The 16,898-nt window shown below is 49.2% G+C and overlaps 7 protein-coding genes and 1 non-coding gene across 8 annotated transcripts; 5 read left to right on the forward strand and 3 right to left on the reverse strand.

Annotated features, from left to right (window-relative positions):
- Window positions 1-236: 236 nt before the first annotated feature.
- J7337_012695 (uncharacterized protein) lies at window positions 237-2,758 on the forward strand (the record flags this gene model as incomplete). The annotated part of the gene is made up of 3 exons (XM_044830201.1): window positions 237-495; window positions 573-876; window positions 1,006-2,758. The coding sequence occupies 3 exons, from the start codon at window positions 237-239 to the stop codon at window positions 2,756-2,758; spliced, it is 2,316 nt and encodes a 771-aa protein (XP_044675117.1).
- Window positions 2,759-3,773: 1,015 nt separating this feature from the next.
- Window positions 3,774-5,837, forward strand: J7337_012696 (uncharacterized protein; the record flags this gene model as incomplete). Its single annotated transcript, XM_044830202.1, has 6 exons — window positions 3,774-4,227; window positions 4,279-4,412; window positions 4,619-4,792; window positions 4,848-4,954; window positions 5,003-5,439; window positions 5,494-5,837. 6 exons carry the CDS (start codon window positions 3,774-3,776, stop codon window positions 5,835-5,837), a joined length of 1,650 nt encoding a protein of 549 aa, XP_044675118.1.
- A 678-nt stretch (window positions 5,838-6,515) lies between these two features.
- Window positions 6,516-7,977, forward strand: J7337_012697 (uncharacterized protein; the record flags this gene model as incomplete). Its single annotated transcript, XM_044830203.1, has 2 exons — window positions 6,516-6,543; window positions 6,617-7,977. 2 exons carry the CDS (start codon window positions 6,516-6,518, stop codon window positions 7,975-7,977), a joined length of 1,389 nt encoding a protein of 462 aa, XP_044675119.1.
- Window positions 7,978-9,198: 1,221 nt separating this feature from the next.
- On the reverse strand, window positions 9,199-9,831 carry J7337_012698 (uncharacterized protein; the record flags this gene model as incomplete). The annotated part of the gene is made up of 1 exon (XM_044830204.1): window positions 9,199-9,831. The coding sequence occupies one exon, from the start codon at window positions 9,829-9,831 to the stop codon at window positions 9,199-9,201; it is 633 nt and encodes a 210-aa protein (XP_044675120.1).
- A 771-nt stretch (window positions 9,832-10,602) lies between these two features.
- On the reverse strand, window positions 10,603-10,694 carry J7337_012699. The gene has a single exon. It is a non-coding gene; the product is annotated as a tRNA-Ala (tRNA).
- An 823-nt stretch (window positions 10,695-11,517) lies between these two features.
- Window positions 11,518-12,831, forward strand: J7337_012700 (uncharacterized protein; the record flags this gene model as incomplete). Its single annotated transcript, XM_044830205.1, is given in 3 exon segments — window positions 11,518-11,544; window positions 11,599-12,231; window positions 12,247-12,831. 3 exon segments carry the CDS (start codon window positions 11,518-11,520, stop codon window positions 12,829-12,831), a joined length of 1,245 nt encoding a protein of 414 aa, XP_044675121.1.
- An 825-nt stretch (window positions 12,832-13,656) lies between these two features.
- Window positions 13,657-14,172, reverse strand: J7337_012701 (uncharacterized protein; the record flags this gene model as incomplete). Its single annotated transcript, XM_044830206.1, has 1 exon — window positions 13,657-14,172. The coding sequence occupies one exon, from the start codon at window positions 14,170-14,172 to the stop codon at window positions 13,657-13,659; it is 516 nt and encodes a 171-aa protein (XP_044675122.1).
- A 1,920-nt stretch (window positions 14,173-16,092) lies between these two features.
- Window positions 16,093-16,809, forward strand: J7337_012702 (uncharacterized protein; the record flags this gene model as incomplete). Its single annotated transcript, XM_044830207.1, has 1 exon — window positions 16,093-16,809. The coding sequence occupies one exon, from the start codon at window positions 16,093-16,095 to the stop codon at window positions 16,807-16,809; it is 717 nt and encodes a 238-aa protein (XP_044675123.1).
- Between the last annotated feature and the right edge of the window lie 89 nt (window positions 16,810-16,898).

The following is a 16,898-nucleotide window of genomic DNA, read 5'->3' on the forward strand; positions in this document are numbered from 1 at the left end:
TGGATTGATTCGTCATATGTGCAGAAATGAGACAAGCAAGCTAAGGCCATATGCCCCAGCTTTATACCGATGTACTTTGAAAAAGGAATGCAGGCTTTCTCATCTCTGCTGTATCGCCTTGTGAAGAACTATAAGAAGAATGCCACCCCATGTATACATCCAATCGCTAACAGTACCTCCCTCAGGACCCTAGCCGTCGGCACCGCCACCCAAGTCACCACGAACAGCCTCTCGAGATGTTCCATTTCACCGTAACACCCCTGGCTCTTGCGGGATCCTTGGCCTACACTGTGATCGCGGTACCGGCCCCGAACAGCGAAACATGGAAGAATAAAGCTCTTTCCCCAGCTGAGCGCGCGGAGGCTCTGTTACCCACCCTCGAATGGACAGAGAAGATCGCTCAGTTGGGTGGTATAAGAAAGCTTCTGGATCCTAATTCAACCTTCAACCGGACTTCCTATGATGCACTGTATCCTCTGCAACATGGCATACTAAGTAGGTCTTTCGCCAAACACAATTGCGTAAAGCCTTGTCTCGACGAATAAGTCCCAAGCTAACAAGCAAATCATCAGGCTACGGTTCACAATTGAATCCTGCTGAAAAGGTGTTACCATTTGCGAATCAAGTCCGACAGGAACAGATGCAGGATGGCAAAGTTCCGTACATTACAGTCACAGATTCAGTCAACTCCATCTATGTGCCTGGAGGGACCTTATTTCCAGCAACCTTGTCACTCTCCACGACATGGGACCTGGATCTGTATGGACAAGTAACGGAAGCGATTCGAGACGAGAATATGGCTCTTGGGACGCACTGGGTACTAAGTCCTGAGCTAGACATAGCCAAGGATCCGAGATACGGCCGCGTGGGTGAGACGTAAGTGTTTATACAGTATCCTCTCCGATACCGCAATTTCTTTTCCAGTACATATTTCTTCTCCTTTACATTCTCAGCATTGGCAACTTCCTGTGCACATGGACATGTGGCTAATCAATTTTCTACTAGCTACGGTGAAGATGTCTACCTTGTCGGCGAATTCGCGGCGCAGTATGTCCGAACTATGGAAGAGAAAGATGAGAACGGATTCATCAAAGTCGCCACGACGGTCAAGCACTTTTTATACGGAGAGGGCGCTGGCGGTATCAACACTGCAAGCATGGCTGGCGGCACCAATCATTTATACAACGACCTCGCCCTTCCGTACATTCGTGTGCTCAAGGAAAACCCCGCGTCTATCATGGTCTCGTATTCCAGCATCGATCGGGTCCCCATGTCAATCAACAAACAGCTTCTGCAGGGTATGCTCAGATCCGAAATGGGCTTTGAGGGCCTGCTCATGTCGGACGCTACGGCCATTCCACATCTTCACACCCAAAGCCTCCTGGCCTCATCCATCAAGGATGCAGCTACCAAGGCCCTCCGTGCCGGATTGCAGCTTGAACTAGCTCCTCAGCAACCAGCCGCATTTCCGAGTCTTGTTAACAGCTCGGACGATCACGAGATCGTGAGATTGGTCGACGAAGCGGTGAAGCAGCATTTGATCATCAAATTCGCAACTGGCATGTTCGATCTTCCCCTGCCCACGATGAGTGATCTCAAAAAGGTGCTCCGCTCATCCAAACATCTCGATGTCAACCGAAAGGCTTCACGCGAAGCAATCGTCCTACTGCAGAACAAAAACAAGTTTCTTCCCAAGCCCAAAATCTCCAAGGTTGCACTCCTCGGTCCTATGGCCGACATTCTGAATCCTGGAAGTTACGCTCCTAGTACGAGCGAGAAACCCTTGCATGGGCGCACGCTGAAGGGAAGCCTCGAGGCAGCTCTCGGCGCTCAGAACGTCAAGTACGTCAAAGGTGTTGACATTGCTTTCGTACATGATGGTGACAGTGAGGGCATCCAAGCTGCTGTCGCTGCTGCAAAGGAGGCTGGCCTTGCGATTGTGGCTGTCGGCTCTCTCTCCGTATACACGTTGGATCCAAATGCTGGTGAGCGAACAGATGGCGAATTCTTTACGCATGCCAGCTTGGGTTTCCCAGGTAGTCAGCAGCAACTCCTTGACGCTGTTCTCGACTCTGGCGTGCCCACGATTGTTGTTCTTAGTGGCGGTCAATCGTTTGTGCTCAACAACTCAACCATGCGGGCAGAAGCCATTCTCCATACGTTTCTCGCTGGCGAGCTCACCGCTGACAGCACGGTCGAGATCATCCAGGGCAAGGTTAACCCCAGCGGCAAGCTCACTGTGACTATGCCGCAAGCCGAGGGTGCGCTCCCAGTATACTACGACTTTCTGCCCTCTGACGCACAAGGCGGCGTAAGCTTCATTCAGACTCCTAGCGTTTGCGCCACATATGACTACAACTTCCCCTGTCTCAAGCGGGGCGATGCACCCATGCCTTTCGGCTACGGTCTCAGCTATACTACCTTCGACATCTCTGCTCCCAAGATTACTCAGAAGGATGGCAGTGTCTCTATTTCGGTCACGGTAACGAACACAGGCTCCCTTGCGGGCAAGAATGTCGTCCAGGTTTATCAGAGACCCACGAATTCCGAGATCGAGCTACCAAACAAACGTCTTATCCGCTTTGAGAAGGTTGAGCTGAAGCGAGGCCAGAGTAAGGTTGTCAACTTCAGTATACCCAAGAATGATCTTGGTTACTACAACAATGCCAAATACCAAGTCGAATCAGGAGAGTACATCTTCTGGACGGGTTCAAGTTCCAAGATCACTGACTTGAAGAATGCCACAATTACACTTTAATATTTCCGTTTACCGCTGGTAGTATCGAATAGTAGTCTATAGCCTAGATAGTTTTCGCAATTGCAGGTAATCTTGAAAGTCATTCGGATTCTATAATGAAGTTGCGCTCTTAGCTTTTGCTGATGGCTATTCTTTATATTTTGTGTGTTTTTAAGAACTTAATGAAGCCATGTAGGAACCTGTCTCATCCACAAAACCGACCAGAATGACGAGTATCTGAACAGGCAGACTCCAGACCTGGACAGGAGGCACTCCATCTTGTCGTCGAAATGCAAATAGAGTTACCCGCGGAAATATTACTCAAAGGAACTATGATATAAGCCCAACCTTAACTTAAAGTGCCCCAAATCGCCCCTGCTCGTCGGAGCTCGTGGGGGCGAGATCCGTCCCGAGATGCGAGGCGACGAAGCGCCGGAGATAGGCCAACCATCATAGTTTCGGTGAATTATGAGTCCCAACAGTTATTAACTGATTCTGTTTTCAGGGAGTAGATAATGGCGTAATGTTGGGCAATTGGCTTGGCATTGAAATATCAAGGTCTTGAATGGTTCCTCGGGCAATGGTGCAATACCTCTCAGTTCTGTCGTGAACTGCAAATCTTTGCCAAGGACCACTGGAGTACAGCTTCGACCGAGAACCGAGGAATTTCAACAGATCCTAAAGGGCGTTATCGGCCAATTGACCTTTCGCTTATGTTGCTTTTCCACTTGGAAGCTTGGGGTACTTACCATCGAGACACAAATGCCTCCGCAACCATCCCAGGGGGGTTTATCAAGCAATAGTCAGAAGCGAAACCAAATAATACCATCAGAAGTGACCCCTACATTTCGCTATTATGTTCATTCCTGACGCCATAGATACATCATTAACCCCACGAAGTTGAGTCTTTCGAGATCAGTAACATGGATTTCACCATCGCCTGTACCAACGTTGATTTATACAAAAGGCGTTGTAACATCCAGGATGATTGCAAAAGGACTGCTGAAGAGAGACACATAACGCAGTGTCATTCACAATGGCACATTCCGATGATGTCCGTCCGTCAGACCCCAAGAACGCTGTTGACCTCCATATTGACTCAGCCGATTCGGATTCCTCCAAGTCAATACCCTCAACCAAGGTAATCCCTCTCATCCCTACACTTCCCCTCGCTGCACCAGAGGAACCTCGGAGCTGGTGGCAACGACGGCCTAAACAGGATGGAGAGGCTATTGCAACCCGTCGGTCCGTCTTTGACGACCCGGACATGGCGAGGCACTACCAGCCACGATCTGACTGGGAGAATCTGCATCGATTTGATCCTTCCGAGAGGTGGAATTTCAATGAGGAGCGCAAGGTCATTCGAAAGATTGACAAACGGATCATGATATTCGCTTGTGTCATGTTTATGGCTCTTGAGCTGGATCGATCAAATTTGTCTCAAGCTGTCTCGGATAACTTTCTGCCAGACCTGAAGATGGACACCAATGGTTAGTCTCTTCTATGCCAGATGACTTCATTGTTTGACTTTGCGTTGTTAGATTATAACCTTGGAAACACCGTCTTCAAGTTGTCTTTCTTGTGTGCCGAACTTCCCTCGCAGCTTGTCAGCAAATACCTTGGACCTGACCGTTGGATTCCGATGCAGTTGTGCCTCTGGAGTCTTATCTCTGCGGTATGTGATAAGAAGCCTTGATTCCTTGTTGGTATTGACGATATGGTCAGAGCCAATTCTGGTTGGATGGAAGGGCTTCGTTTCTGGCGTGCCGTGCTCTACTGGCCATTTTCCAGGGCGGATTTATCCCGGATGTGAGTAGCCAATAATGCCGTCCTGTCCAAGTGTTAGTGGCCGCAACTAATCTCGTACTGGAATGTTTGTAGACGATCCTATACCTGAGTTATTTCTACACTGCGAGTGAACTCACTGTTCGTCTGGCCTTCTTTTGGACGGCGTACAACGTCGCCGATATCATCAGCGGGTTTCTCGGAGCAGGCTTCCTCCAACTGCGAGGTTGGCATGGGTATGAGGGCTGGAGATGGTTGTTTCTCTTTGAGGTTTGTCGTCCAAGCTCTTGGTATCATTGACTGTACTGACGACTGGTGCGAATAGGGCCTGCTGACGCTCGCGGTTGGCATCTCCGCATGGTTTCTCATGCCTGCTGGACCCACTCAAACCTCAGGCATTCTCCGTGGTAAGAACGGTTGGTTCACTGAGCGGTAAGTTAACCTAAGATGGATATGCCTTCAAGACTGACCAGGGTACAGAGAGGAGCGTATCATGGTGAACCGAGTGATCCGTGACGATCCCAGCAAGGGCGACATGCATAACCGCCAACCCATTACTCCGAAGTTGCTATGGGCATCGCTCAAGGACTACGACCTCTGGCCAATCTATGCCATAGGTTTGACCTTCTTGATCCCAGCCACGCCACCCGCTCAGTACTTTACCTTGACCCTCCGGGGCCTCGGCTTTAATGTTCTTGTCACCAATCTTTTGACCATTCCCTATACGATCCTCTCCATTGGTGGCTTGCTACTGATCTCGTACCTTGCTGAGAAGTGGAATGAGAGATCTCTGCTTGGCCTAGCTGTTCAGATCTGGAAACTTCCGTTCATGATCTATCTGTACGTCGTGGACATGAGCACGGTCAACAGATGGGCCTCGTTCGCGGTGTTGACGCTGTTGCTTGGTTCTCCGACTGGTGAGCTTTCTCTCCCCTTGACTTACATATCACAGACTAACATTATGTTTTTAGCCCATCCAATCCAAGTCAGTTGGAACTCACGCAACTCCAATACCGTTCGTTTGAGGACAGTCTCGGCGGCTGTTTACAACATGTCCGTTCAATCCGCCGGTATTATCGCATCCAATGTGTACCGCAAAGAAGACGCGCCGAGATACCGTGAAGGAAACAAGAATCTTTTGGCGATCATTGCGCTCAACATTACATTGTATCTGTTGACCAGAACCTACTACATTTGGAGAAACAAGAGCCGAGATAGGATTTGGGACGCCATGGATGATGGGCAGAAGAAGCATTATCTTGACACCACAAAGGATGAAGGCAATAAGCGACTTGACTTTCGGTTTGCATATTAGTTGATCTAGGCTTCCTGCCGACTCGCAATAACAGAGGCTGTTTGTTTCAATGATGCAGATGTTTGGCGGCACGAGCGACTTTACTTCAGTTTTACTAGTTCCATTACTGAAAGGGAAAGAACAAAAAACAGTCTCGACAGACATTCAATTGATGTATTTGGTCATACATGCTCAAGTTCATGACAGTCTAGAAAGTGAAGATGTCGGGTTTATAATCCGTCATTTCTTATCATTACTGATAAGAGCAGCCAGTCAGGTTCAAGACAATCAGTGCAGGTGACACAGATAAGCAATCAGTCGCCTGATCCTTCTTATTCCGTACTAGCGCGTCTCTAGCCTTATCTCCATTCGCCGCCTCTGAGCATCACCAACTTAACTTTCCCCCGCCCTCATTTGTTCTCTAGCAAATGACATAACCCCAAAGCAGCATGTTTTGCTTTGTGCCCCAAGATCAAAGCCCCTGTGATGCCACCGCAGCGTCGATCATGGGTTGGTTGTGCGAGGTGTAAGAGCTTTAAAAAGAAGTGCAGTGAAGAGAGGCCCTCGTGTCAGAGATGTCAGACTGCCGGGGTCAAGTGCGAATACGGGGTCAAGCTCCGCTGGGGAGGGAGGCCGTTCAATCGGTCACCGTTTGGGGATTGTTTGTCACAGAATGAAGGCAACGTTCAAAGACTAGGCATGTCACTTATTCCTATCATTGCACAAGGTGTACACTAACAGTCTCTCAGATCTAAACAAGAAAAACTTCATATATGTTTCCCCTTCTACCCCCAGACCAGGCCCATCAAAGGCTGTGTCGCCTCCTCCAGATCAGAGCATCGATGAGCCAGAATGGATAACAACTTCTCCAGCAGAGGAACCTGAGTCTTCTCAACTTGTTGTCAGCCAACGGCAAATGTCAATGCCCCCTCTAACCCCATCCGTTGAGTTCTTCGGTCACCTATCACCCTTGCATCGATCAGGCCTGCAGTACTTCACCGAGAGGACCGTCAAAGTTCTTGCGCCACATCCCCAGATCTTTGACGAGTTGTGCGAACTCATCTTGCCAATGGCAGTCTTCAATGAGCCTTTACTGCAGGGCATCGTCGCGCTGGCGGCCACTCACCGACTTGCCACATGCAAAACAACCGAGGAGCAGTCCTCACAAGCGCTCATTGTTGCTGGCTTTCAAGCTCTAAGTTCCAGATCCCTTTGCCAGAAACTTTCAGAGTGTGATGAAGATCAACAACTCATTCCATTGCTGGCCACATCGAGAGCACTCTTTGTTTGCGAAGTCTTCGCGAGCGAGCCAAGTCCGGATCGATGGAGCGTTCATTTCCGCGGAGCGCGCGGGCTCATTTCTCGAATACACGACAAAGGTCTTTCTCAGAACCCGACGGATGAATTGAGATTCTTACTACGATGGTTCGACATGACCGAATCGCTGGTCTGTCTTTCGATGAGTGATCTCGCCCCAGAACAGTCGGCTATCCCCTCACCAACAACGCTCGCATCAGACACAGATGACGAACCTGTATACATCGATATGTATCTTTCGCGTACAAAGGACCTCCTTGGGGTGTTCAAAGAGATTGCACGACTAAGCCGAATTCAAAATGGTGGAACAACGTCAGAGACTTCGTTGCAAGGCGGGCAAGTTGAGGCTGAGGTCTGGTGGTTACTCAACTATCTACAGTCCATCATCGACCGAGATCAAGCGAACCCTCCGCCAGTCATGTCAATACGCGGTCGCGTTCTATCTGTTGCCGAAGTCCACGAATACCGCTTATCAAATCAGATATGGCAGCTCACCGGTCTGCTCCTCATTCATCGACGCTTACGCCATGAGAGAAGATCATCTCCTCTCATCCAAAACCTCGTCAATCAGATCCTCGAATGTGCAGAGCGTCTGACGCTACGAGACGGACTCACGCCGGTCACCCTGCTTACTCCGCCCTTGTTCTTTGCGGGTTGTGACGCGCTTGGTGATGATAGGCCAAGGATAAAGACTTCGTTACAGGGCGTCTCAACTGCTCTTGGACTTTTGAATACGCAGCGAGCATTGGAAATACTTGAACAGTATTGGAAAGCCGATCCGGGTGTCGATGACGATCTAGCCGATCGGTCGTGGCCTAGGATCTGTCAATTTTTACCGTACTAATGCCAATATCTTTCAAAGAGAACATTTTCAGAGACTCGACAACATTCACGAACACCTGACAAATGCCCAAGACAAAGCATCTCTATCTACTGAGCTGTGTGGCTTGCCAGCTGATTGTGGTAAGCCTCATTGCAAATTCTTCAAGCAAGGGCCAACTACCCAGGTAACTCGAGTTCCTTCATGCTCATCACTTAAGAAGCCCGTCGCGCCACCAGCCTCCCTGAGCGGAAATACCGACATACCATTTCAACTGCCTGGATCTTTATTCGTCTAGATGACTGAAAGACTGGCCCAAAGTGGAATCCATTCCCGTTGCTACCCATCTTTGCCTTCTTCAGGTTTAAGGCGATAAACCATACCAATCTCAAACTGTTGAAAAATGCCATGAGTACATGGCCATGCAATGGCCTCGTTCTTTACGCCGTCGTAGCCTATGCTTGGACCGTAGGCCTGATCTTCCAACCGATCAGGCTCCCTTCCATGCTCTCATGCACTTTACGGCATTTCCCATCCCCCATGGAACGTTTATTCAGCAGAGCCGATTTCTCCACTCTCACAGACTCGTTCTACATGGCACCTTATGATACACCTCGAACAAATCGTGCCTGGCCCATCTATAGCATGTCGTATGCGCGGCTAAGTCACTGTGATATCGAGGAACGAGTCTCATTGGCAAAGGTGGTCGAGTTGGTCAGTTGGGTTTCTCGTGCGAGGATACACCATATTCTAGCCTCGAGGCCAAAGGCAGGCTGTATCTTAGGTGCAAAAGCTGAGTACTTGGTGCGTTTTTTATGTTACTGGCAAGCGGGTAGAACTTGCAGCAATACTCCACGTAGCCACCTGGTTTGTTTTAAACTGGCAGCTTCTTCGAGCTTTGATTAAAGCTCCTGCATTTGTACAATATTGCACCACAACGGTCGTGATGTCAACTCAGCCAGTACCATGGCATTCAATCCTCCCAATCGATAGACAGCAATACTAGCCTTGTCTGAATATTCGTGGAGGATAGGACCTGAGAACCTGGAAATTCTATTTTCTTATTCTTTGGGGAGGAGTCTTGAGACTCATAATACAGAAACTTTAGGTCAAAATTTCAATCCCATGTAACTTTAAAACTCGAACTCCAAGATACAAAGAAAAGTGCTCCGCAGGGGAATTCCTCTAAACACCCATGCAACAACGCACAAAGACAAGACCAAAAATACCTAGTCTTAACCCCCATCAATTCCCTTTCCGCATGGCAAAGACGCTCAAAAAGATACTCCAGCCGAACCCAACACAAACTGCCACCAAAACCCGAGAGCGCACTGGAACCCATAGGAAATTGCAGATGGCAACTAATGGCCAGATATGCCAGCCAGCTTTGATGAGTGGCCAAAGTCGATTACGGATGACTTCCAGAACGAGGAAGGGGTGAGAAACACGTGCGATGTTTGTGCAGATGAGAAAGACGGACCCGCTGATGGCAAGACCAATTGTTTGATCAAGAATCAGCTTCGCCAAAACGTTGCGCCAAATGAGATCCGGGCTGATATTGAACCATCTCCTCGTCGTTCCTCTCGTATCATCGTCCTTCTTCTCCTCAACCTGCTTCACATCCGCCTGAACCTGCGGCAGGATCTCGTTCGCCCTGATTGCGTGGCCAGTGGGGAAGCAGTCCTCCAGGATGAATTGGATGATGTTGCCGACCTGAGAGCCTATGAATCCATAGATAGCAAACTCCAGTACCTGCTGGGCATCAAAAGTCGATACGCCTGGTGTCCTGTAGTGAATGATGAGCTGGGTGACCAGGTTTGCCGAGACCTTGATAGCTGTTGCCTGAAGGGCGAGGCGGAGATTGAGGGCGCGGACCATGGTGCGACGGCCCTGGGGACTAAGAGAGGGGGGTAATTAGGTAGTCATGAGAGAGAGGGACAAACGAGTGAATGGAAAAGTGAGGCGGGTACAGGGACAAGGCTGATGGTGGTGTTGATGTACGTGTATGTATGTATTGGATCTGATCTGGAGAAGCGGGAGAGATGACCAAAGATGATTAGTGACAGCCTGGCTTGTGCAAGGGAGGTCAAGGTCCCCCCTGAAATTTGACGAATGAGAACAGTTGTCCCTTTTGTGGGTCACGTAGCATTCAATTTCAGTGGGGGCTGAGACTCAAGGGCATTGGTATTATCTTCGTTACTTGGGGTTGCACAGCATATTTAACACAATCGCTCGATCAATTCGTGCTTCTGAAACATTTGTGCGCTTGGCATTGATGAAATCCATGACAAGTTCGTGATTCTGCGTCTATGGGGTTCAAAGCTGATGCTTGAGAGAGGAATTCCCCGCCAATTATAGATGCGCCTGGAATGTCAATTAACATGTGAATTTTTAAAGTGAAACCGAATGATACAATTGAGGTCGCCAATTAATCGACACTGGAGCGGGAGTCATATTGCAAAACGCTCAACGCTGAACTATAAATAGAAAATCTATAAATGACTCAGAATCTGGCACCTCAGCCTTCTGACGATTGTTGTCGTCCCGGGTAGGTGAAGGACGCAAAAAAAAAAAAGAAAAAGGAAAAGGCCAGTACAAAGCAGTGGTTGGCCAAAAATGTGGATAACAGTGGAATCAAACCACCAATATTGGACGAACAGGGAATCGAACCCTGGACCACTCCCAAATAACGCTCGCAGAGAACATGCTAAGGGAGTATTATACCACTAAACCATTCGCCCGAATGGATGATGAATTGACTTCAACCAGCGTCTAGATCCCACCACCGAGGCAGCGAGGCTGAGAATTTGCTGCAGCAACTTTGATGGCCACTAGGTTCTCTCTGCTTCTCTCTGCCGGAATAAGCTCACAGCCACAAATCTCAACTGCAAATAACACTTCTAGCCCACGATGCTTGATAATATCTCATCAGGATAAGAATAAATCAGAGTTAACAAATTTACTTATACACAGTCGAGAACACATAGAAACTCATCAGAGTACTTGAGACAGTCTCAATGGTTCCACCAACAACTATGTGCTTTGTCTAATGCCATTGATCTACAGACGATTAGCTGTTGTGAAGTCTCCAATGACACAAGCAGTAGTATCTTATTTCAATTCGTGTCCGAACCCCCGCTCTGTAGATAGAGGATATCTAAGGTGACATGGTGTGTGCATCTGAGGGAGATGTTGCTCTCAGGAAACTAAGTGATCGAGTGTTAGGCGGCAATCTTCAACAACAGCCTTCAGGCAAAAGACTACATAAGTAAAGAGGATCCAAGTCATGTAAAGCTATAGATTTTACCTTTAGCAGAGCTCATGACATGCTTACAACATCCTGGGTTGATTATTCGTATTATGGTTTCCAGAAACTTGCTCGTGCACGTTCCTGAATGCTCTGCAGTTGCGTGAGTGGACGTCACTGACTCCGGTGGCTGCAGCAAGGCCCACTTCTGTGGGTAAGTCTCTATCGTTGAAATATCTATCTACGTATTCCAAAACCCCCCTCCAATCTCTTCCTTCTTCACCTGCATCTCTCAGTGTCCATCTCACGATCTCACCATGGATCCTCCCGTCAGAGGCACACGAGTAGGCTCTCCCATCCCTGGACTTGATCCAATATCATTAACATGTTCTTTTTAGCTGGTTCCTGGAAAGATATCTTTCGTGGATCTCGCTCCCGAACTGCAGTCGATGATTATGGAATTCCTCATGCTCAGCATCTGCCCTCTCACCGTTCCCTGCGCTGCAAAGACAAAGCACTACCCTATCACTTCTGCCGGTGAGCAGAGCCTTCTTAATCTCAAGCTCTCATGCCGCATGATCTATAACGCCATCAAAGAGAAGCGATTCGTTGAAGCTTTCACGATCGTTCAGCCTCAACCCCCTCGGACGGAGTGGCATCCATCGCAAGGCGCTGTCATCTTCCCACCCTCTCGCAAGGCCTTTTCCATTGACCCTAACCGAGATATGCTGCGAGTCTGGGACATGAAGCTGCCTCATTGCCATCGATTCTCTGGCAACATTCCCGTCCGGAGACTTCTCTCCGTCTGGCTTGACAAGCCCGTTCATCACCATTCTACAAGGTTTGACAGGGCAAACTATCCCGGAGACCCTTTGACGCTATGGCGGAAGACGTGGCAGGGCCGAACCAACTCTGACGAACCTCGTACTCTTAGACCTACTCGAGTGCTGTGGAACCAGGACCCCTTTATCCCCAACCTCCAACTCGCCAAGCTAATCCGGCTTGAGGAGCTCTACATTGTTGCGAAAAAAGTCCCAAATGACTAGTGGATTCCGGGCTTTTGCTTCGATGAGCGCTTCCGAGAGACCGGCGACCCTCTTACCAACGGCATTGCTCCTGGACAGCACATCGGCGAGGTCTGGAACAACGGCGCCACCTCCCCTCCTCCTGGCCCGAATGAGTATCGCTGCCCGACCAGTGGTGCTATGGTGCCCTTTGAGCCTCCCGCTCGGCCCCTGGTCGGCCTATACGGTTACGACAAGACCGAGACGACCCGGGGAGGCTTTTGGGCCGGCTTTCTCTACTACCCGCTGAAAAGGGAAGTGTGGTTCTCACCTCTATCCGCCCTTGAGATCCGTGACGCAACCCATGTCCCGGTTGCAGACAAGCCGGAGCGTAAGCTCTTTGAAGGCACTCATTCAGACTTCGTTGCCCGTGTCTGGGTCATTCGTCAAGACCGGGATCTGCCTTCCGCTCAGCCTCACCATCGATGGGTCAAGGTCAAGAGCGACCAGCCTGGAGATCCTCGCTATACTGGGGAAATCGAACTCATGTGGTCCATCGTAGTCCACAGAGTCCTCAAACAAACTCAAGGCGAGACCCCTTACGAGCTCCGAGTAGCTCAATTCTGAGTGGGGATAGAGAGGGGTTTGCTGGAATGAGCCGTTGTTGAGATGGCTCATAGGGACAATAAAATGGTTGCGGTTTGGGCCCTATTTTGGAATGGATATATAGAAGTTCTGGCATAGCGCCTTGCAAAGATAATTGGGTTTATATAATCCAGTGACTAGCACCTCGGTTCTTATGAACTGCAATAGACACATCCTGCCCTAAGTGTACCTTTCTGCAAAATGAATATTTCAACCTAAGTGAACCATGTCAAAAATTAAAGTATGATAGAGTTACATGTCTTTTAACACTCTATTCACAAGACAAAAAACATACAACAGCAGGTATTCGCTAGTCGTCTCCGACCTAACTACTAATCTACCCCTTGCGGGCTTGACTAAGGGAGAGCAGACGGGATCCCGTACTTTACCGCAGGTATGGTCGTATGTGATTGAGGGCATCATGATTGGTGGCTAAGTTGGTGCCTGCGTGGTTAAGGTTGTTTGCCAAAGTCGGACCACAGAAAGGAGGACAAGGAGGTGGGGCTTCACTGGGCAATAAACAACCAAGCAACGTCAACACAAGGAAAAGTCTTTTCAAGATCGCCACGAAGAGAATTGAATGTATATTGATGAAAGTTTGGATCATTTTCAAAACAAGCAGGCAGACTGATAGTGACTCGAGATACTTGCATCTGCCTAGTCTGTTCAAAGAACTCAACAAACGGCGACGCTCGGTTGCCACAGCCTCTCATGATCTTTTCAAAGCCCTATTTAGCGGTTTCTCTACTTAATACCCCTCGAAGTTGTTATTTAAGATGCACCGGCCTCCTTGCTAACTCAAACGCTTCACAGGACCATCCACATAGCCATGAGACCTCCCAACAGCCCACCGACCGAACCCGGCGTCTTCATGCTCGAATCATTGCCCGTCTGAGAGGAACTCGCCGCAGAGCTAGTCTCAGAAGCCGTTTGCTCAGCATTTCCCCTGGCGGTCGTCTTGGAAGCTGTGTCTTTGGCACTGTCACCAGTTGAAGTCGCAGACGACGCATCGTCTGTAGCCGATGCTTCCGCACCATTCAGGTACCTCGAGCTTGCACTCTTGACCCGCGAGTCATAGTCTGATGCGGAGACGGGGATCGTGGTGTAGCAGCTCATTGACTTGGGTTCCCAAGAACTGCCTGTGCAGATAGGCCATCCTTCGCAAGTGCTGAGGTCAAGCTCGCCGCCGACGCAGCAATACGCTTTGTTATCCGAGGGATTGTTGAGAACACCGGGACAGTTTTTGTTATTTTCACCGGTGATGATCGTTGTCTGTGCCAGGATGCCTTGGATCAAGCATGCGAGGCTAATTGAGAGAAGCATGGTGAATTTGATGAGAAGTTGACAAATGATTCTTAAATCGGACTCGGAGTGGAATGCTCAACTGTATTTGAGAACTTGGATATATGTACCCAATTTGTCATATTCAGAATGCGGAAGCCATCGTCACTTATATACTTCGGGACACTGGATTGAGGCTTGTGGCTTGAGGCAATCTTGTCAGCAACGTCCCAATCAGAGGAACTCAGTGTCGCTGCCCCGCACGATCGTGGATTTTCCTGAACCAAGGAATTCGTATTTACACTTTTCGACGAAGATTCCCGTTACTAAAATCTTATCATGCAACGCCTTTACTTTGTTCGAGCCAAAACTGCAGACGAATCGACCTTTCCGAACACCAAGCTGAGGCAAGCCCCGACATCTGCCAGCCGATATCCCCCCAACGATGAATCTAGCCACATTAGGTATTTCAGAGAGAGACCCCTGCAATCCTTCAATGGAGCAAACCTTAACAGAGGCCAGCTCGGCATGCTCAGAAGGGTAAGTGACAGGTATCGTGACGTAAATGTCTCAGACTCTTGGGGGCTAGCTGGTTGTCAAAAGGCCCTGAAGAGCAATAGAGGGTCCTGATTACCCCGACGTTATGGCTATTGATCGACACTCGAACAAGATCTTTACTGGGATGTCGGCACTCTCGGATACATACCTTAGAATGATTCAGCTGAGAAGCAGAGTGCGTGCTAGAGTGCCAATTGAGATTTGTCAATGGCTGCCTGCCCCTACAGTTCTAGAACCTCCACATCGCCAAGCGAATCCCTCGACAGCTCCACGCGTCCAGAAGCCACGTCCCCCCCAAACTAACTGCATCCGTAGCATGGCGTCCTAGCGTCTGATCGCTTTCCCTACGGGGTATTTCAACACCTTGCCCCCGTCCAACCTTTACCCTTCCTGCAGCCAGCCAAGCTTTGTCTTTCACAGCCCTACGAACCCGACTCTGTGGTTTCGGTTCCGATCTAACCTGTTTCCTATTCTTGTTTATTAATATTTTTACACTCTGTTTCATTTGTGACACGTCTCCACATGACTCGACACGGAAGACGTATTAAACGTTGCGGTACTTGTGTTGAGCGCAAGGTCAAATGCGGTATGTCGGTGTCGAGAGTTGAGTGGTTCAATGGAACTGACTATTGATAGATGAGCAGCAACCCTACTGCCAGCGATGTAAAAATGCAGGTCTTGCCTGCTCGGGGTATCATAGTCAACTAAAGTTTGTCGACGAGGGGACTCGGTTCGCTTCGACTACTGCTTGCCCTTCTCAGCCTGTTTCGAAATCTGCGACATCACAATGCAGTCGTCTCGCCAATGGCAGAGCTTTAACAAAATGCTCAAGGAATCCCAAGCCTCAAATAGTCAGCCTTGTGCCGCAGAAGAATACTCTGTTCTTCCCCTACACATTATCGAAGCTGTCACCAGAAGACTCACAATGCCGGTCAGGACTGGGACCAGGAATACTTTCAGAACTACTAACGGGCCAACACTCGGAGCTACATCAATCATGCGTACAAGCATTGGCAGCGATGTACTTTGGAAGAACGAACCGGGATAGAAACGCCTGTGAGCAAGGGCTACGGCTGTACTCTCATGCACTGACTAAACTCCGGACGGACATCAGCAACTCAAATACCGAAATGGGCACCCTAATGAGCGTCATGTGTCTTTGCGTATACGAAAACGTGGTGTTTTCTCAACCGACTGCTTGGCTCCTTCATTATGATGGTCTCGGGAGACTGGTAAGTCTTTTCACGGCAGGACTTTGACCTTTTGCTCACCCGGCCTCCTAGATGCAAGCACGAGGCCCAAAACCGTGGAGAACGCCAGCTGAAAGGCAAGTACTGCAAGCAGCACGGTACTACATTGTAAGTTCTTTTCTCCTCGCGGAGCCTTGGAGTAGTCACTGACCGGATGCAGACTCTCTCCGCTGGTCATCAACGCCGCCATTGTTTCCTCGACCAGCCGCAATGGGAGAGCACAAGATGCCTCCCCGAAGGTGAAACCCCAGATAAGATCGACATCCTGTACGACATCTTCGCCCAGCCGCCTGGGATCATCGCGGACTACGACGATATACGGAAAGCAAGTGTACCGGACCCTGTTGCATTTGAAGTTTTGCGAAACAGGACACAATCGCTTATCGAAAAGTTGCATGAATGGTACTGCGACATGCCGTGGGTATGTACTACCGATCCAGTCATGAGAGAGTCCAGCGGTATCCCTCTTCCGGATGACCCCATGGAATGTGTAGCTCTCGCAATCAGCTACGCCATGCTTTTATGTCTTGTCCAGCCTTGCGAATACCTGGGTATCTCACTATTTTCGGAGAACAGTATGGAGAAGACAAACAAAATTGATCAGGACTCAAAAAACAAGTTCTTGGCTCTGGAGATCTGTCGCTTGGCAAACTGGGCACTTCGTGGTCAAGCTTCGGCCAGCTACGCCTTGCTGTTGGTTTATCCACTTCAGATAGCATGGTTCTGCGTGCAAAATAGTGAGGAGGATCTCCGCAATGTTAGAGTCATAATGAACTCGGTTGTTGCGGACTCGTATGGTTTTGAGTTGGGGAGGTTGAGGCACTGGGATGAGAATAGTCTGGATCAAGGCCGGTATGGCTTTCTGTATTAATGATAATTTTATCGATGGCGACATGAGAAAAATGCTACATGAAACAGTACGACGACGATACAAGCGAACGCTGTTGCGCATTGTATTGC

This window comes from Fusarium musae, chromosome 10 (assembly GCF_019915245.1).
Source record: "Fusarium musae strain F31 chromosome 10, whole genome shotgun sequence".
Taxonomy (NCBI): Eukaryota; Fungi; Ascomycota; class Sordariomycetes; order Hypocreales; family Nectriaceae; genus Fusarium; species Fusarium musae.